Below are 20,278 nucleotides of genomic sequence, written 5' to 3'. Positions count from 1 at the left end.
GTGAGCTAGTATTGTTATATTCCTCTACACGCTAGTAAGATCCTGCCAGTTCCAACTTCTTTTGTACTTGGCTTGTTTCTAATTGGTATTCACTTATAGGTGGATGTGACTTCCTTCTGGGAAACGGTCAGCTGTTTTTCTGTCTTTGTATGCCCAGGTGCATGATGGGCATTTCACAGACATGCCTAGACTGACTGATCTGTCACTTACACTATCATTGAATGAGAAGGACCCCTTGCAATAATGCCTCAGGGGTCCCCTGCCCACTGTTTTTGTGTCTTTAATTGAGTTTTTTAAATGTCTTTTTTTTTTTATTACTTTCATTTCTGAATATATCTCTTTGCCTGCCTTTACATAGGCCCCTAGGTGGTACAGTGGATAGAGCGCTGGGCCTGGAGATGGGAAGATCCCAGGTTTAGATTCAGCCTCTGACATGAACTAGCTGCGTGCTCCTGAGCAAGTCATTAAGCCTCGGTCTGCCTCAGCTTCCTCATCTGTAAAATGGGGATAATTATAGCACCCACCTCCCAGAGTTTTTGTGAGATTCAAATGAGAGAATTTTTGTAAAGCACTTTGCAAACCTTAAAGCACAATATACGTTCCAACTGTTATTAGTAACTCAGTGAGCTGCCTTTTTTAGGCTAGGGAATGAGCTTGTGATTTCACTGGTACAGGGAACTCCCAGAAGAGGGAAGTCCTTCTACCAATGCAGGTTGGCACCTTCTCTACGACATAGTGTTAGAGAGTTGCCCCTAGCACAGAGAGGGTCACACAGCCAGTATGTGGCATCTTGCTGCCTACTGCACCACTGTCTCCACATTCCTTAGAACAAATAAATGAAAAAAAGGAGGAGGAGAAAAACCCAAACCAAAAGCAACCAGGACAAACGAATCTGCTATTCCCTGCCATACTCTGCACCCCTAGGGGCCTACCTCTGCATAGGAGAGGGAGGAATTTCAGTGGCTGTTTGGTCATCACCGATGACGCCACCAGGGCCCTGTGAGGCTGCCGGCTGAGGGGTGAGACCTGATGTCATCAAAATGATGACCCTGATAGGGAGGGAGGATATGGGCCGTATCAGGCATGAAGAGAAACAGGAAGGCAGGACAGTGTGGTGGAAAGCGCTGGCTTAGAAGGCACAGGACCTGGGCTCAGATCATGCCTCTGGCACTGCCTGTATGACTTTGAACTTAATAGTTGTGTGACCTTGAGCAAGTCACTTAACTGTTGTGTGTCTCAGTTTCCCCAACTGTAAAATGGGGGTAAGAATAACACCTACCTCTCATGGTAGACAATGCAAAGACTCCTTTGAGACAATGGAGACTCCTGTGAAGGCTGAATGAGATGCTGATTGTTAAGCACTTAGCATAGTGTCTGACGGTTATTATTATTATTAGACAAATCACTGAATGTCACTGAGCCTCAGTTTCCTCATCTGTAAAAGGAGGATTTAATGGCCTCTGAGGTCCCTTCTAGCTCTAGACTTGGGAGCTTATGATTCTAAGTAATGGACACAAGACAGAACCTATCAATCAGCGAGACTTTCTTAGACACTTATTGTCTGCCAGGTTCTGTTCTGTGAAGGTCAGAGAAAAGGAAGCCTTGTAGCAAAGAGTCAGAGCAGACAGCTTTCACCACGTGGGAGTGGCAGGAGAATGTAAGATCAGTGAGGTTGAGACAGTGTGGTCAGGCTCGGGATTGGAAGTCAAAGGACTTGAGTTCAAATACCGGCTTGGCTTGGCTCACTTTGGACAAGTCGCATGTCCTCTGGGCCTCAGCTTCCGCCCTTATAAAATGAGGGAGTGGGGCTAGCTGAGGCGGCGAGTTCAAATTTGGCCTCAGACACTCGCTAGCTGTATTACCCTGGGCAAGCCACTTAACCTACGTCTGCCTCCGTTTCCTCAACTGTGAAATGGGGATAATTACGGCATCCACCTCATAGGGCTGTTGTGAAGATCAAACAGGGTAATATTTTTAAAAGTGCTCAGCCCAGTGCCCAGCACAGAGCAGTCACTTAATCGATGTTTATTTCCCCCACTCTGAAGCCCTATCTAGTTCCGGTCTAGGATCCCAAGTCCCTTTGCCTGTCTGGGTCTCAGTTTCTTCCTCTGTAAAGTGAGAGGGTAGGCAGTCTGGTGCATCTGGTGATGGCAGCTGAGATCCCGTCCTCTGATAAATGCTCTGCACACCTTAAAGCGAGACCTTCACAGACACTTGAGCTACAGTTATTAGCCAGAGACAGAGAGGCCTGGACTTGCTGAGGGTGTCTCCCTGACATGTGCCACTCTCTCCACAGGTACGTGCCAGGCGGGCAGCCTGTTGACAGAGAGCTGAAGAGGGCACCTCGGCCGTGCCCCATCCCACCCCCTGTCCTGGGCACAGCATGCGACTGAGCGCTCGGCGGCTGCTGCTGGCGGCCGGCCTCATGCTGGCCTTTGTACTGGCTACCCACCTAGGGCAGCAGATGCTGGCGTGCCAGCAGCTGTTGTCCTCGGGTCGCGCCCATGGTGTGATGCGGCCTGAGCAGGAGGAGCTGGTGATGGTGGGTGCCGACCAGGTGGAGTACCGTTACAGTAAGGAGATGCCGCTGATCTTTGTGGGGGGGGTGCCACGTAGCGGGACCACCCTGATGCGGGCCATGCTGGACGCCCACCCCGAGGTGCGCTGTGGCGAGGAGACACGTATCATCCCCCGAGTGCTAGCCATGCGCCAGGCCTGGTCACGCTCCGGGCGGGAGAAGATGCGCCTGGACGAGGCCGGGGTCACGGACGAGGTTCTGGATGCCGCCATGCAGGCCTTCATCCTGGAGGTCATCGCCAAGCACGGTGAACCGGCCCGCATTCTCTGCAACAAGGACCCTTTCACTCTCAAATCTTCTGTCTATCTCTCCCGCCTCTTCCCCAACTCCAAGTTTCTGCTCATGGTGCGGGACGGGCGGGCGTCCGTGCACTCCATGATCACCCGCAAGGTGACCATCGCCGGCTTCGACCTCAACAGCTACCGGGACTGCCTGACCAAGTGGAACAAAGCGATCGAGATCATGTACTCCCAGTGCATGGAGGTGGGCCGGGCCAAGTGCTTGCCCGTCTACTACGAGCAGCTGGTGCTGCACCCCCGGCGCTCCATGCAGACCATCATGAATTTCCTAGGGATCACCTGGAGCGAGGCTGTGCTTCACCACGAGGACCTCATTGGCAAGCCAGGGGGGGTCTCTCTGTCCAAGTGAGTAGGAGACTTAGCTAGCGGATGCCAGGGACCAGGGCTGGAACCTCTCGAGCTCCACATAGCGCTGTCCAAGCAGAGGCCTGACCAGGCCACTCTCCACCTCAAGACGTTTCAGAGGCTCCCTATTACCTCTAGGATAAAATGCAGACTCTTCCGTTTGGCATTTAATGCCTTTCACAGTTTCACTCAGAGGACCTGGATTCAGATCCAGTTCTGCCCAGTTACTGTGTGACCTTAAATCACTTGACCTCTCTGGGTCTCAGTTTTCTCATCTGTAAAATCAGCGGGTGGGGCTACCAGCATTAGGATTCCCTTCCAGCCTAGGGCCATGATCCTGGGATTCCTTTTTTTTTTTTTTTTGGTAATTGGGGTTAAGTGACTTGCCCAGGGCCACACAGCTAGTAGGTGTCAAGTGTTTGGTCTGAGGCTGGATTTGAACTCAGGTCCTCCTGACTTCAGGGCCAGTGCTCTATGCACTGCACCACCTAGCTGCCCCCCCTGGGATTCCTTCTTGCTGCGGGTACATGGTGACCTTGGAGTCAGGCAGACCAGTGTTTGAATCCTGACCCCGGATACTTCTTAGCTGCATGACCATAAATCACTTAAGGTTTCTGGATGTCAGTGTCTTCCTCTGTAAAATGAAGGGATTATACCTCATGACCTCTGAGCTCCTTTCCAGGTTTATTACATTCATTGGAGTCAGGAAGACCTGAGTTCAAATTCTACTCCAGGTACCGTGCAACCCTGAGCAAGGCCCTTAATCTCTGCTTGCCTTAGTTTTCTCATCTTTGAAATTGGGATACAACAATGGTACGCACCTCACAGGGTTGTTGTGAGGGTCGAATGAGTTAATCTGTGTAAATTGCTTTGCCAGCCTAAAAGCGGTATATGAATACTAACTGTTAGGATTAGAGACAGCTATCATTACTATTGCTATTGCTACTATTGACAGCTAGGTGGCGCAGTGGCTAGGTGGCCCTGGGCTGGAGTCAGGAAGACCTGAGTTCAAATATTGCCTCAGACACTTACTAGTTGTGTGACCATGGGCAAGTCACTTAATCTCTGTTTGCCTCAGTTTCTTCATTTGTAAAATGGGAATAAAAGTAGCATCTATCTCCCAGGGTTCTTGTGAGGATGAGAGGAGATATTTGTGAAGCACCTAGCATTAGCACAGTGCCTGGCACAGTGTAAGTGTTATGTAAATGTTAGCTATTATTACTACTGCTACTAAAGATTATTATTCACATCAGTCCCTTTAACGCGTTCTACATTCCAGCCAGACTGGCTTACTTGCTATTCCTTACGCACACAGCATTCTGTCTCTTGTGTCCGTGGTTTTGCTCAAGCTGTGCCTCATGCCTAGAATGCCCGCCCTCCTTCCCTCTTCCTTATGGACACACTGTAGCTCTCTACACAGCTCCACTGAAGTACCACCTCTCCCCCAACTCCTAGCCTCCCCAAATATTTTGCATTAACATGGTATATATTTTATTTATTTATCTATTCATCTATCTGTCTATCTATCTATCTATCTATCTGTCTATCTATCTATATGTTTGTTTGTTTATTGTAGTGAGGCAATCAGGGTTAAATGACTTGCTCAAGGTCACACAGCTAGTAAGTGTCAAGTGTCTGAGGCCAGATTTGAACTCAGGTCCTCCTGACTCCAGAGCCAGTGCTCTATCCGCTGGGCCATCTAGTTGCCCCCATGGTATATATTTTTATATTGGCTTATGATTTTCCCCCAGTAGAATGTATGCTCCATGAGGGGAGGTTCTGTTTTACCTTTATCTTTGTATCCCCAGCATGTAGCTCAGTGCCTAGAACATGGGAGGTGGTTGATAAACACTTCCTGGATGATTGAGGAGACCAGTAGGATTTCTCAGGAGCCTGGGACTCAGTGGGCTGCTTCGAAAGAGCTGGCCAACGGGGGTGGAATTTCCCCTCTAGCGGTGTCTTGAGTAAATGGAATCTCCTGGCGCTTTGTGAGAAGGAGGCAGACCGGTTCAATGAACACTTGTCAAGCACCTATAACATGCTAGGCCTTATGCTGGGAACACAAACAGATGACAACAATCCCTCCGCTCAGGGAGCTTGCGTTCTACCTGCCGTGGCTGAGGTGTGTGGGCAGGAAGGTGCTGTGGCCATGGATAAGAAAATGTGGGATATAAATACACAGCACTTTCAGGTGTAGAAGGAAGTCTTCCTGTGCTGAGTGACAGTGGAGCTGAGATTGGAAGGAGCTGGAGGAGCCAGGGAATGGAGGGCAATGGGAGAGCATTCTAAGCCTGAGGCACAGCTCACGCAAAGGCCTGGCAGTGGTAGACAGCTTGTGGTGCTGTTTAGGAGGCCAGTTTGGTGGCAGCAGAGTGTGACCTAGGCCTTGCAGAGTGAGATAGGGCCAGACAAAGGATTGGAGCGACTTTAAGGGCCAGCTGCATGTTTTCCTAGAGGCAGTAGGGAACCGCTGAGGCTTTTAGAGCAGGTGGGAGGTTTGCTCAGACCTGGACATCTGATGTGAGCAGTGAGGCAGCAAGATGGAGGGAAAGGGCACTGGCCTGCGGGTCAAGAGAGCTGGATTCTAAACCCAGCATTGTTACTGCCTCACTCTGGGACCTCTGGGAAGTGAATGCTCCTCCTTTGGAAAATAATTAAGTGTATGAGCAGTCTCTGAGCTCCTCCCAGCCCTGACATTCCCCTTTCTAAGACCTTCCCCCTACCTCTGACATTTCCTGTTCTAAGCTCCCTCCCAGCTCTAAGAGCCCCTGTTCTAAGGCCCCTCCCAGCTCTGACATTCCCTGTTCTAAGGCCCCTCCCAGCCCTGACATTCCCTGTTCTGAGGCCCCTCCTAGCTCTGACATCCTCTGTTCTCAGGCCCTTTCCAGCTCTGACATCCCCTATTCCAAGGCACCTCCCAGCCCTGACATTCCCTGTTCTAAGCTCCCTCCCAGCTCTGACATCCTATATTTGAGATCCCTTTGAGGTCTAACAAGATATGTTCTCTTGTTTCTATGCAAGCTCTAAGGATCCATTCCAGATCTGAAATCTGTGTTTCTAAGGAGAAACTACTATAGGAATATCTTTTGGTTTCCTGTGGACAAGGCTGACACCCAGGCTCTAAAGAGAGAAGGGATATACACACATACATACATACATGATCATATATACATATATGTGTATATATACATATAGGTAAAAATTATTGGAGGCAGGAGCCGGGATTGGAGAGCCCAGCCTGTGGTTTGGGGCACTGATTTATCCTGAGGCTTTGTTATATAATTGGCAACTAATAAACGTGAGGATGCCGCCATCCCAGAATAGAGTTATCCTCAAAGTCCCTTCCCAGCCTCCAATAAGAGGTAGACATGGACCACTGGATGCCGGGCTTTGAGATCCTTGTGCCTTCCCCACCCAGGCACTGATGACCAAAATAACCCCTCTTCTTTTCATCAGGCTTGAAGATTTACAAAAGCCCCGTCCTCACCCAGCCCTGCATGGCAGGTAGAGCCAAGGTCCTTCTCTCCATTTTACAGAGACAGAGCCAGCCTCCCGACAGCTTGAGGTACTGGCCATGCTAATAACAGGCCACGTCTCCTTCCTGCTTGTCTGCAACTCCAAAGGTCTTTCCTCAGTTCTTTGACCTTTTGTGTCTGGGTTTCAATAGCTGCTTTACCCAATGTCCAAAGGAAAGTTCTGTTCACCAGAGATTCAGGGAAGAGAGCCATGCGTTGGGAACCAGGGGACTAGAATCCATGTTTTTTTTTTCCTACACTGCTTAGCTGTGGGACTTTGGGCAGTTCACATCCTGTCCCAGAATTTCAGCTGTAATCAGATATTGGGCAGCTCACAGAGGAAGAAGAGGCCTTTGCAAGAATGAAGCCCTTATGCTTTTTTCTCCAAAGGATGTTGGGCCTCCGAGGTCTCTCACACTCTGAACCACAGTGGTTTGAGTGGCTCCAAACTCCTCCTTCCTTCCTCCCCAAGATCTAAGGTTAGGGAAGCTGGTTAGTGGATGGGACTTTGGGAATGCCAATTTGGATTGTACCTGGCCTCCATTTCTTCTCAGCCATCCCAGTTCTCCAACCTGTTCTGTCTAGGTTTCAGAAGGAATCATGGTGTCATGGGGACCCTTCAGAGTAGCCATGTTACAGCCATGGGCTAATGGTTGGTGTCTCTCTGGGAAGCTGAGTAGCAGGATCCTAGGCCCCTCTCCAGCCTTATACTCTGTACTTTGGTTTCCTCATCTGTACAAATAGATTGGTTGGACTAAATGAAGTTCTTTTCCACCAGACATCCAAAGATTCTCTGTCCCTGTAGGATGTATAGATAGGTCTAGATGGACAACCTTAGGCATGTTAGTTTGTAATTAGAAAATCCTGAAGCATTCATGATTTTGTCAGCATCAGGAATTCCTGGTTGGGGATGTCCTTCGCTGACATAGATTGCAGCCCCTCTGTGATGTTGTAGATGTGATTTTGCCTTTCTTTGTAGCTTAACACATAGAAAGTGATTAATATATAGGAAGTGATTAATAAATGATTCTTGACCAGATGGCTAGTAGATAAATCCCAAGGGGTTGCATGAGGCACATAGAGATTAAGTGTCTTGCCCAGTTTCATCTATCAAGTAAATTTTTTTATTTTTTTTTTACTATAAGAAAACTTTTATTTGTAAATAACATGGTGCACATCCTGAAACATGAACAAAACCCCAGATTGATTTTAATCTACCTCAGAGTTTGACTAGTGCAGCAGAGGACCCATTAAGTAAATCTTCAAGGCAGCATGTGGACCCAGGCTCTTCTGACTCTAAGCCACAGGAATCTACCCATTGTACCATCCTGCCTCTTTGTAAACCATGCTTTTGGAGACCCACCAGGACAGAGATGCTGCTGCTGCTGCTGCTGCTGAAAACTGACATTTACATAGCACTTTAATGTATGCAAAGCATTTCAGTTATATTATCTTATTCACTCCTCACAACCACCCTGGGAGTGCTATCATTTTCTCTATTTTATCAGTGAGGAAACTGAGGCTGAAGAACGTAAAGTGATTTGCCCCAAGTCCCCCAGCCAGTAAGTGTCAGTGGTAGGGTTTAAATTCAGGTCTTCCTGATTGTACATCCAAAGAAAGGCAGGTAGGTGAGTCTCCAGTGATAGTGTGAGCCCCAGACAGACTCTTTGAACTCCAAGTAGGCTTTCTTCTCAACTCTGCTCAGGATGACTGTTGGCTGAGTGTGTTGGACTCAGAGGTGTCTTCTTGTCCTGGTAAGTCTAGTCCCTCAGCCCTTTAAAGATGCTAAGATGTCACTGCAGAGATCCCTCATGAGCTGGGCCCAGGAACTGGGTGGAAATATTGCAAGAGGTACCAAGATGACGGAAGGATGGGATTTTTCTGGTGTAGAGGGTAGCATCATTAACAACTCCTTAGGTGACCTGTGCACTGGCACAGGTAGAAATTTTGTGAGATAATGCTACACGTTGTTATTTAGTCGTGTCTGATTCTTCATGACCCTGGGGACCATAACATGCTACTAGTGTCCATGGGGTTTTCTTGGCAGAAATACTGGTGTGGTTTGCCATTTCCTTCTTCAGTGGACTAAGGGAAATCGTTAGGTGACTTGCATAGGGTCACATAGCTAGTAATTTGATTTGAACTAGGATTTGAAGTCAGGTCTTCCTGAGTTCAGGTCCATCTCTCTATCCACTGAGCCACCTAGCTGCCTCAAGGCTGCATATCACTGAGACCCATTAAGAGTAGTATGGCCCAGGCAGAGATGGAGGTTAGAGTGAATTTGAATAGCCACAAGATCATATAATTAGAGGACCCCAGGGGCCTTCCAGTCTGACCTCATTTTTTTTTGGTTTTGAACCAAATTTGTGATTTTATTGGCATACATAACTCCCAGTGAGGAAACTCCCTCTACAAGATTATGGTCTTAGAGAATACCTGGGGCATTGAAAGGTTCAATGACCTGTCCAAGGTCATGCAGCAAGTCTGTGTTGGACGCCATGTTTGAACTCATGTCTTCCTAACTCCGTGGTTAGCTCTCTTTCCACTATAGCTGCCTTTCTCCCACCATTTTACCACTAAGAAAACTGAGACCCAGGGATATTGGGTATCTTGTCCAAGTTGGATTCTCAGAGGTAATGGTAAGACTAGAAATTGGGCCCAATCTAATCAGATGATGAAAGACCTTGAGCTCATGTCATGTGAGGCTCAAGTGAAGGGACTAGGGATCTTGGGGATGGGCATGAGAACTGCCTTCAACTATTTGAAGGGCCATCATACAGAATGAGAACCAGACTTATCCTCTCTGGCCCCAGGGGACAGAACTGGGAGCCACCAATGAGTGGATGTTACAAAGAGCCAAATTTCAGCTTGTGTAAGCAATAATTCTTCACCAGTTAGTACTGACCCTAAGGGCAGTGGGCTGCTGAGAGAAGGGAGGGAGCTCCCCTCCACCAGACGTCTCTAAGCAAGGACCGGATGACCGCTTACTGGGTAATGGAGAGGATTCCATTATAGATTGGACTAAACAATAAACTGACTGTTGTTCCAGTATAGATCGGATTAAACAATTTCTAGGCTTTCCTCCAGCTCTGAGATTCTATGATTATAACCTTCTTGAAAGAAGAAACCATATCACTTTTTATCCCAGAGAACCTGGAACATAGTGGGCACTTAAAAGATGTGTGTGTTTGATTTTTTTTTTGGGGGGGTGGTCCAGATCTGTAATGTTTGTCCATGTAGAGACCCTCCCTCTGCCTGTCCAGATCAGCACCTTCTCTACATCTTACAGAGAGTTGCTTGAGACTTTGATGGGTGATGACTGAGTAGGATGAGTGACTCATCCATGGTCACATAACCAATAAGTGTGAGAGGTAGGTCTAGAACTTGGGTCTTCTGACCTCCAGGTCCAGCCCTTGACCAACCATGCCAGGCTATCCCCCCAGGTAAGAATCATCCAAGCCCTATAGTATTTCGGGGCCGGAGGTGACCGTCTTGTACCAGGGTGCTTCGTCTCAAATGTTGTTGACTTGGACTCGTGCTAGATATTCCCCTTCACCTTGGTGACCCTGTGAATTTCAATCATCTCTCCCCAGGATAGAGAGGTCGACTGACCAGGTCATCAAGCCTGTGAACCTGGAAGCTCTGTCCAAATGGACCGGCCATATTCCAGGAGATGTGTTGAAGGACATGGCCCGGATTGCCCCAATGTTGGCCAGGCTCGGCTATGATCCCTATGCAAACCCGCCAAACTATGGCAATCCTGACCCCCTCGTCATCAATAACACAAACCGGGTGAGCAAGCGGTGTGTTCCATTTGGGGGTTTGGCTGGGAAGAGTGTAGGCCCTAGGTAGAAAACTTCACAGTTTCCTTGGGACTTAAAAATGCAACTCCAAGGCATTTTTGGAACTCCACTGGTATCTTTATCTCAGTCTAAGAATTTGCAGGTATATTATTGTTGTAATTCAGTTGTTTTTTCAGTTGTGTCCAGCTCTTCGTGACCCCATTTGAGGTTTACTTGGCAGGAATACTGGAGTGGTTTTCCATTTCCTTCTCCGGCTCATTTTACAAATGAGGAAACTGAGGCAGACAAGGTTAAGTGACTTGTCTAAGGTCACACAACTAGCATCTGAGGCCAGATTTGATCTCAGGAAGATGAGTCTTCCCCTAGGCTCCTCTAGACTCTAGGCTTGGTGCTCTATGCACTATGGCGCCACCTAAGGGCCCTCGCAGGCATGTAGGGAGGGCAAGTGAAGTCTTGATCGCCATCTACAGGGCAGTAGAAGTAGTAGCATCTTGCCTGGATGCTGTGAGTTATGCCCCACCTTACAGATCTTGCAAAGCAATGCAGGTGCAGTGACTTGAGTCCTGGGCTTGGAGTCAGAAGCCCCGGGTTCAGGTCATGGCTCCTCCACTTCCTGGCTACGTGACCTTGGGTGAATCTCTTTGTGCCATTTTCCTCTATTTTAATAGGCATAGTCGCAGTATAGGACCTACCCCTGGGAAGGTGGAAATAAGCCCCAGGTGAGAGAATGTATGGAAGGCTCCTTACAAACCATAAAGGGCTGTGGAAGGGGACCCAGCTCGTCTCACTCCCTCATTTCATAGATGAGGAAGCTGAGGCCCAGAGAGAGCTAGTTACTTGCTTCAGGTCACAGAGCCAGGAAGTGATGGAGGAGGAATTCCTGCCCAGGACCTCTGCATCCACATCTGGCACTCCTTGCACTCTATCACATTCTGAGGCCCTCCTCACACTGGCATTCCATGTTCTAAGGCCCCTTCCCCGCTGACATTCCATGTTCTAAAGCTCTTCTCCCCACTGATATTCCATGTTCTAAGGCTCTTTCCCCCATTGACATTCTATGTTCTAAAGATATGAAAATGTTAAAGTGCTATTCCAATGTCAGTCAACAACAACCATAATGACAGTGATCCTGATAACAGTAATAATAACACTAATAATAATAACAATAAAAAACCATCAGATTTGGAGTCACAGGATTTAACTCTGAATCTTGGCTCTGGCACACACTAACCTCGTGATCTTGGAGAAGTCATTTTACTTATGGCTTTCAGTTTATACTTGTATATTATCCTTGAACTATCCTCACATAGGTAGCTCCCAAGAAAGAAGTTCTAGTATTTGGGAAAGACTTGAAGAAAAAGTAGGTCTGAGTCTCTGTTTCACCTCTTACCATCTGTGTGACCTAGGCTAAGTCACTTCTTTGAGCCTCGGTTTCCTCATCTGTACTATGAGTATAACACCTTAAGAGCACCCTAAGAGGAGTCAAAGGAGATGTGTCTACCATACTATGGAACTTTCAGCTATTAATATCATGTGTTGTTGCTATCATGGTTTTTATTTTACATGACCTTGGTAATGGATTGTCTGGAAGATGGCCAAACAGTCAGATTCTGGGTGTCTTATTCAAAGTTGAGTCACTGATGTTTGATTTTGTTTTCTTTCCTAGATCATGAAAGGAGATTTTAAAACACCAGCAAATTTGAAAGGACATTTACAGGTTAGAAGTCAAGTAAATTAATTTACTCCTATTTGCCTGAAGGAAGAAACATTATACTGGGAGACACAGGCTTAGGGTACAAGGGTTTGCTCTGCCTGTATTGTATTGTGAGCCTTGGGCAAGTTACTTAACCATTCTAGGCTTCAGTTTCATCCTTAAAATAAGAGGATTGAAGATGATATCTCTAATCCTCCCAGCCCTGACATTCCCTCTTCTAAGGTCCTTCCCAGGCCTGACATTCCCTGTTCTGAGGTCTTTCATTACTCTTGCATTTTGTGTTCGATGTCTTTTCCACTTCTAATACTTCTATGAGTCTGTCATCACCCTTCTTCAGCTAGACCTCTCTTCTCTGTCATTTCTCAGTCTCCTCATACCCTTCCCTTATAATCTGCTCACAGTACTTACCTGGGTTTATCTATACTGGTAGGCCTCAAGTTTGGGAAGGCAGTCCACAGGACATTATTGTGGAGTGGAAGATCAATGGATCACCTCTTTTTTTTGTTTGTTTATTCGATTCGTTTGTTTGTTTTGTTTTCTGGTGAGGCAGTCAGGGTTAAGTGACTTGCCCAAGGTCGCACAGCTAGTAAATGTCATGTGTCTTGAGTCTAGATTTGAACTCAGGTCCTCCTGACTCCAAGGCCAGAGCTCTATCCACTGCCCCACTAGCTGCCCCTATGGCTCACCTCTCATTATCCACAGGCAGCTGAAGACCCACTGCGAGATCTCATTATGCCTAGCAAACCCTAAAGAGCTAGAAAATGTGATGAGGCGATAGACAGGCAGTCAGTCATTCAGCCAGCAGACATTTATTAAGCACTTACTGTGTTCCAGACACTGTGCCAAGCATCATGGAATACAGACCAGTCAGTCATTCACTCAATGAACAAGCATTGCTTGTTGTAGACCTACTATGTGCTGGGAAATGAGATAGGAGCTAGAGATGCTAAGACAGGAAAATGGAATGGCCTCTGCCCGCAAGAAGTTTATATTTTATAAGGGGAGATAGCATGTGTGTATATATGTGTAAGCATATACATATAGATGTATAAATATACAGTCCACACACATGTAAACACATATATGTATACATCCATATATAAGCCTATGTATGTATATAATTTTATATTGTATACACATTTATATATATTTATATATACATACTGTATATGTGTATATCTGTATCTATGTCTGTCCATCTATCAGCACTGCACTGATGGGACACATTTCAGGGAAACAAGAGAGGTGGGCAGTGTATGCCAGTGCTGTCAGCTCGTATGGAAACCAATCCCTGCCAGCTGCTGTATTATATTTTTCTTTATGTTGTTCTGTATTTCCAATTCCATTTTAATCTGGCTGGGGACCACACTTGAGAGTTTCGTCATAGCTGGCTGAGTTCAAGGCCTCTGGTCTACACCACAGCCTAAGTGACTTTTCTCTTTGTCTGTTCCCTTTGCCTGCAGGTGAATCCGAACACCACCTCTTCTCACTCACGAAGCGAATGATTCCAGGTACGGGACAGCTGTGATTCTTGTTGGGGCCCTCTAGGTTTCCTGGCCCATTCACTGGCTTAAAAGGAAGGGGGATTAGGCATCCCCTGAAACGTTGCACCACCTGGGCCTTCCTTGCCCGCCAGTGTTCCTGGGTCTTTCCCGCTCACTTCCTGGGCTACCAAGCTCTTCATTATTGTCGTTTTCTCTGTGGTCCTCGAGGTCCATATGAATCAAACCCTGGTGCTAGGGAGGATCCCACCAGATTGAATTCCTGGTCCTTTGGCGTCTCTGGTTTCCCGGGCTGAGAAACCCCAAGAAGCCACTTCTCTGACCATCGCTTGCAGGGTCTGTTTGCGCTGTGCAGGAATTCATTGGTTTGCACTTTTATTTCTGGTGTGCCCCAGGGACTGAGCTCCCAGCCCCCCAGCCCTCTAATCAGGGCGTCCCAGAGAATGGTCTCGTACAGCGAGGAGACACCTACCTGAAAGACTGAGGCAGCCCCCCCCGAAGATGGGCCACCTGGCATTTTGAGTCTTCTGCCTTTTTTTTCCTCCCGTTTTTAAGTGAGGAAAGTGGATGTATATAGAAACACACACACACACACACACACACACACACAGGATGAGGACTGAACCTGTGATTTCATTAGTATGAGGAAGTCCTGAATGAAGACACTCCATCCACCGTGCAGATCAGCCCCTCCTTCTATCGTTCAGTTATAAAGATTTGCTCAAAGCACTGACTTGTCCAGGGCCACACAGGCAGTATTTACCAGAGGGGTCTGCTTGATTCTGAGGTCACTCAGCCTCATGTCATGCTGCCTGTCATGGACATCTAGGCAGCTAGGCAGGGAAGTGGAGAGGATGCCAGGCCTGCTGTCAGAAGGACCTGAACACTTGACACTTACTAGCTGTGTGACCCTGGGCAAGTCACTTAACCCCAATTGCCTAAAAAAAAAAAAACAGAAGGACCTGAGCTGAAATCCTGCTTCAGAACCTGGTGAGCTCTGTGGCCCTGGGCAAATCACTTCACCTCACATGGCCTCCTTTTCCTCATCTTTAAAAGGGAGCTAGTAATAGCAACCTAGCCTCCAGGGTTGTTGGAGGCTCAAATGAGATAATATTTGTAAAGTGCTATGTTAGTGCTAGCGTTTATTATATAAGTCATATGTGCACATGCATGGATATGTGTGTCTATGCATACATGTATCTATGCATGTACACACAAAAATTACACAGATACACACCTGGTCTCAGTCTTACCTCAGACATCCCTTACCCCCGGGCCCATCCCTTAACTGCTAGTTCTGTAGACAGTTTTCTGAGTCTGATTTGCAGAAGAGGTAGCAATCTATAAGGTTCCTCCATTGAAATTATACCTAGACTGATTGATATCTGACATTCCCTGTTCTAAGGCCCCTCCCAGCTCTGACATTCCCTGTTCTAAGGCCCCTCCCAGCCCTGACATCCGTACTTCTGTCTGGAGACTAGCAGGGGTTCACCTGTCCCCCCTGCCCATGGGGAGTGTTTATTTCATGTAGCTCACAGGCTTCTCTCTCCTTCCAGGGCTCTGCAAATGGCTTTTTGTTTATCGACCAGAGAAGAAAGTTTGCAGCTGACTAGGAATCGGATCTCCAAGCATATTGCTTGCTATTCTCACCAATTCAGGACCACTGTACGGGGAACATCTTTGCATTTCTTTGCAAAATCCTCCGATCTTTGAAATTTTCTGGGGAAAAATAAAAACAAAAACAAAAAAACTCAACTCTGTCCCTCACTGGGAGACTCTGTAGAGGAGAGAACCTGGGGGGTAAAACTCAGGTTTCTCAATGTAGACCTTTTCTATTCATTTCGTCAACTTGAGACTTTTTTTTTAAACTGTATCCGGAATGGTCTCGGTTCTCCTCAGATTTCAAAACTAAAAGGGGGTAGTTTGGAGGCTTCGGTCATCAGAGGAAGCACTGCAGCGTGGGCCACCACCGTCCTTCCCTGGTTGAGAAATTACAGAAACTTATTTAAGAATTTAATATATGGAGCAGTTTGGATACACTTCATCACTTTATTTCCCATAAATAAAATATTGTTTTAATACCAAGAGTGGGAGTGTCTTTTGAAGCATAACTCTATACTTTTCTGTATTACATCTTAACTGGTTTATGAGAAGGTAATCAATATGGAAGCACCTACTATGTGCCAGCTATTGTGATGGGGTCTTAGGGATACAAAGAATGTATGGAAGAATGAAATTATTTCTATTCACAATGAGCTTACATTCTAAAGGCAAAGTAGCAGAAGTATTTAAGAAACCAGAGGGGTGCTTGGAAGCATCCCACTGACTGGGGGCCTCTCTGGCCCTCGGTTTCCTTCTTCATAAAATGCAACATAAGAATATTGCACTAAATGATGTATATGAGGCAACTATGTGGAAGAGTGGAAAGACTACTAGACCTGGGAGTTAGGAGGACTTAAGTTCAAATTACACTAGACATTATTCTAACAATGTCTCCAAGCTCTGACATCCCCTGTTCTGAGGCCCCTCCCAGCTCTGACACCTCATGTTCTGAGGCCCCTCCTAGCTCTGACATCCCCTGTTCTGAGGCCCCTTCCAGCTCTGACCTTTACTGTTCTAAGGCTCCTTTTAGCCTTGATATTCTGTGTTCTAAGGCCCCTTCCAGCCCTGACAGTCTATGTTCTAAGGCTCCTCCCAGCTCCAATTTCTGTGTTCCAAATGTCAGAACTATAAACTTCATTCTGAAGAAGCCAAGGGAATAAAGTACCAGACTTGGAGTCAGGAAGAACTGAGTTCAAATCCATCTTTAGACACCAGCTATGTGATCCTGGGTAATTTTACCTCTTGTCTTCCTCAGTTTCCTCAGAGAAATGGGGATAATAATAGCCTCTACCCTGTGTTATTGTGAGGAGCAAATGAGATGTTTGTAAAGTGCTTGCAAACTTTAAAGCACTTCATAAGGCTGTTATTATTTTGTTGTTATTGGGTCTTGTCTGACTCTTCGTGACCCCATTTGGGGTTTTCTTGGCAGAGATACTGGAGTGGTTTGCCATTTCCTTCTCCAGCTCATTTTACAGATGAGGAAACTGAGGCAAACACGGTAAAGTGACTTGCCCAAGGTCACCCAGCTAGGAAGTGTCCGAGAGCAGATTGGAACTCATGAAGATGAGTCTTCTTGATTCCAGGCCTGGTGCTGTGTGCACTATGGTGCCCTCTAGCAGCCCTGTTCTCTAATATCTAAATCTATGACTCCATGACTTTTAAGGATGCTTTTCATCCCTAATATTGAACCAATGTCTATTCTTGATCACAAGTCTAGAGCTGGAGGGAACTCCAAAAGCCACCATGTCCTGCCTCATCCTCACCTATAAGTAAGGATGTAGATGGAAAACCCCAAAAGTAAATGAGGGTTTCTCATTCTGAGCCAGATGTTTTCCCCTCAGCACTGCTGCTTGGAGAGAATCAAGGAAGGCCAGCTGACCTCACTGTGGCCTAGAATGTGCATTGTCAATATGCATTGACCTTCAGTCTAATTGTGCTGATTGAAACTAATTGGACTATTGTACTCTGAGTGACATTAACCTCAGCAATGAACGGGTCAACTGACTGAAACTTGTACTTTAGCTAAGATTTGAGGGTAGTCTGTGAGCCACCAGACAGGGTTGATGAGGAGGGAAGGTCTGGATGTGAGGGGCGGCCAGTGAACATACCTGGAGCCTGGAGATGGAGTGTCTTATTTGAAAAAGGCTTTATTGGATGGAAGTTCTTAATGGAGGAGTCCAGGGCCACCGGATCAGAGAGACATGTATGCATGCATGTGCGCATGTGTGTGCGCGCACGTGTGCGTGTGTGTGTTGGCAAGCGGGGTAAGGTTTAAGAAGACTAGACAGGAAGGGGACAATGAAAATCACCTTTCCTCCAAACCTTTCTTTCTTCTCAGCTTTCTCGGTACTAGAGAAGGCACTACCATCTTCCCAGTCAACCCGGGTCATAACCTAGGTGTCATCCCTGATTTCTCACTTTCACTTAGCCCCCATATCCAGTTCCTTGCCTCTTATATACATCCCCTTTTCTCTGTGTACATAGATCCTCATTCCCTTTCACCTGACTATTCCAACAGCCTTCTAATTGGTCTCCATACCTTTCCTGACTCAAATCTATGCCCCACTCAGCTGCCAAACTGATTTTTCCAAAGTCTACGTCTCACCACGTCACCTGCTGTCCCTTTCAATAAACTGTAGTGCTCCCTCTTACCTCTAGAGTCAAAAACAAGCTCTCTTTGGCATTTCAGGCTCTTCACAGCCTGGTTCCTTCCTACCTTTACTTTCTATTCCACACGCTCCGTGGAAGACATCAGCCTATTCCTTAGGCATGACCCTCTTCCTATCTCCATGGCTCTTCACTCCCTCTATTCTTAATGGAGGAGTCCAGTGCCTCTGAATCAAAGGGACGTGTGTCTGCCTGGAGTGGTCTCCCCTCCTCCCTCCGCTTCTTGAAATCCTTAAGGGATGCCTTCAAAATTCTAAATGACATCTAGACTCTTAGGTGAGTTGGATTTAAGGGTCAGTTACACAAAGCCATCAGCCTTACTCTCTCTTCTAGAGTCAACAAAGACCAGTGGCAGATCAAAAGTTAAGAAGACTGGTGAGGGCCCAGGATGTAGTGGATGACCTTGGCATCTTTGATGCCTAATCAAGCTCTAGGCACTCTACAATGCCTGCTTCAGCCACCTTCATGGCCACTGGAACAAATTGTTCTCTTCCACCAGTTTCACCGGGGAAGTTTTTACATGGGTGGAGTAGACATTTCCCTAATTCACCGATGGGTTTGAGGCCTGTCAGTACCTTCAACCTGGTTTAACCCATCTGCCTAGATGGTTTACTGGGGTGTGGCCACTGCACATGCTACAGCTTCTTGGAGCCACAGGTGAGAATTGAGTGCCAGGTAGACACCAAAGGGAGATAAGCAGTCCCAAAAGGGCCTCAGCAGCCCTCGCACCAGAGATGCTAGTTCTCCCCAAATGCCCACCCCAAAAACTCAAAAGAAGGATTTGAAAGGGGAGTGAGGGAAGAAAACCGAAGACCTAGAATCTGAAGGCCCACTAGCCAATCAGGGAATGACTGAACAAAGTGGCACATATGAATGTAATGGAATGTTATTGTACTGTCAGAAGTGATAACAGAAACACTTTAGAGAACCCTGGGTGGTATGAACTGATACAGAGTGAAATGAGCAGAACCAAGAGAATGATTTATGCAAGGACAAGAATATTGTTAAGAAAACAATGGAATGCTTATTATCTCTGATCAATGCAATGACCAACCACGTCTACAGAGGACCCATGATGAAGCACGTTCCCCACTGCCAGTTGGTCTACTGGCATTAAGCACCTACTATGTGCCAGGCACTATGCTAAGTGCTGGGGACACAAAGAAAGGCAAAAATAATCCTTGCTCTAAAGGAGCTCACAGTCTAATGTAGGGACAGGCAAAAAGCAAATAATTATGTCCAAACAAGTTATAGAGAAGATAAATTAGAGATAATCTCAGAGGGAAAGAGCTAAGATTAAGGAGGACTAGGAAACGATTCTTGTAGAAGACTGGCCTTTAGCTGAGCCTTGAAGGACATCAAAGTGGTGATATTCACAAGGTGCAGAAAGAAACATGTTTTGGGGACATGGCCACTATTTGAATTAGTTTTGCTTAATGCTAGCCGGGTCTTCTCTCTATTGGTTATTTCCTGTCGGTACCTGCATTGTACATAGTTGCTTGCATGTTATCTCCCCCATTAGAACGTGAGCTGGAGGGCAGGGACTGTTTTTTGACTCTCTTTGTATAACCAGGCTTTTTTTTAACACCAGCATCACCTAGGAAGGAGGCTCCCATGTGGCAGAGGCCAGGGACCAACTTCTGGGAGAAGGCATTCTGTGTTCCCCTACTACGTGGATAGATTGGCTGTGTAGCCAGAACAGACTGAGTCTTTAAAACCACCGGGAAAGTCTCTCTTTTTTATGTGAATCCAGAAAAGAGCAGAGGTCTTGTTCACCCACGTCGTGAGGTCCATGAACTGGGTGGGAAGAGGGGTGATGTTCCCTGTTCTTTCTGCTTTTTACCCTGTGGCCCTGGGAAATGGGCTTTGGGTTTTGTTTTCTGGCTGGTTCATTTGTCCTTTTCAGTACTAGGCACAGGTGGAATCTCGGCTTCCCAGAGTCCAGATCCGGTGACCTCCTACCAGCCAGCCTAACAGGGAAGCCCTAAAAAAGCCAGGGGAGGGTGTGTGGGACTGAAGCCTAATGTGGACTTTTGACTTGGAACTTGGGGGTTCTGTGCTATTTAGGAACTGAGCTGGATTGCAAGACATAATCCCCTTTCTTCATCTTTCCATGGCTGAGGTGGTATGGGGGGAGTATATCTTTTGGGTGTTTGGGGTGAGGTAGGAAAGTTTGTATATTTATTCTTATTATACTTTTAAAGTAAATATTCCTTAATGAAAGTTATTCCCACCATTAAGTCATGAAATGGA

At 46.7% G+C, this 20,278-nt stretch overlaps 1 protein-coding gene across 3 annotated transcripts in view; it reads left to right on the top strand.

Annotated features, from left to right (window-relative positions):
- TPST2 (tyrosylprotein sulfotransferase 2) overlaps positions 1-15,841 on the top strand; it is a 63,204-nt gene extending 47,363 nt beyond the window's left edge. For all 3 annotated transcript variants that reach the window (XM_020996498.2, XM_078154397.1, XM_020996499.2), the window contains 5 exons: positions 2,297-3,222; positions 10,331-10,529; positions 12,207-12,257; positions 13,718-13,765; positions 15,313-15,841. In XM_020996498.2, the coding sequence (XP_020852157.1) occupies positions 2,384-3,222; positions 10,331-10,529; positions 12,207-12,257; positions 13,718-13,759 (1,131 nt within the window). In that variant the 5' untranslated portion in view covers positions 2,297-2,383 and the 3' untranslated portion in view covers positions 13,760-13,765; positions 15,313-15,841. The remainder of the gene's footprint in view (positions 1-2,296; positions 3,223-10,330; positions 10,530-12,206; positions 12,258-13,717; positions 13,766-15,312) is intronic.
- Positions 15,842-20,278: the final 4,437 nt, after the last annotated feature.

This window comes from Phascolarctos cinereus, unplaced genomic scaffold (genome assembly GCF_003287225.1).
Source record: "Phascolarctos cinereus isolate Bilbo 61053 unplaced genomic scaffold, phaCin_HiC Scaffold_4;HRSCAF=312, whole genome shotgun sequence".
NCBI classification, from domain to species: Eukaryota; Metazoa; Chordata; class Mammalia; order Diprotodontia; family Phascolarctidae; genus Phascolarctos; species Phascolarctos cinereus.
Note: the sequence above shows the minus strand (reverse complement) of the source record. Positions and strands in the feature narration are given on the sequence as shown.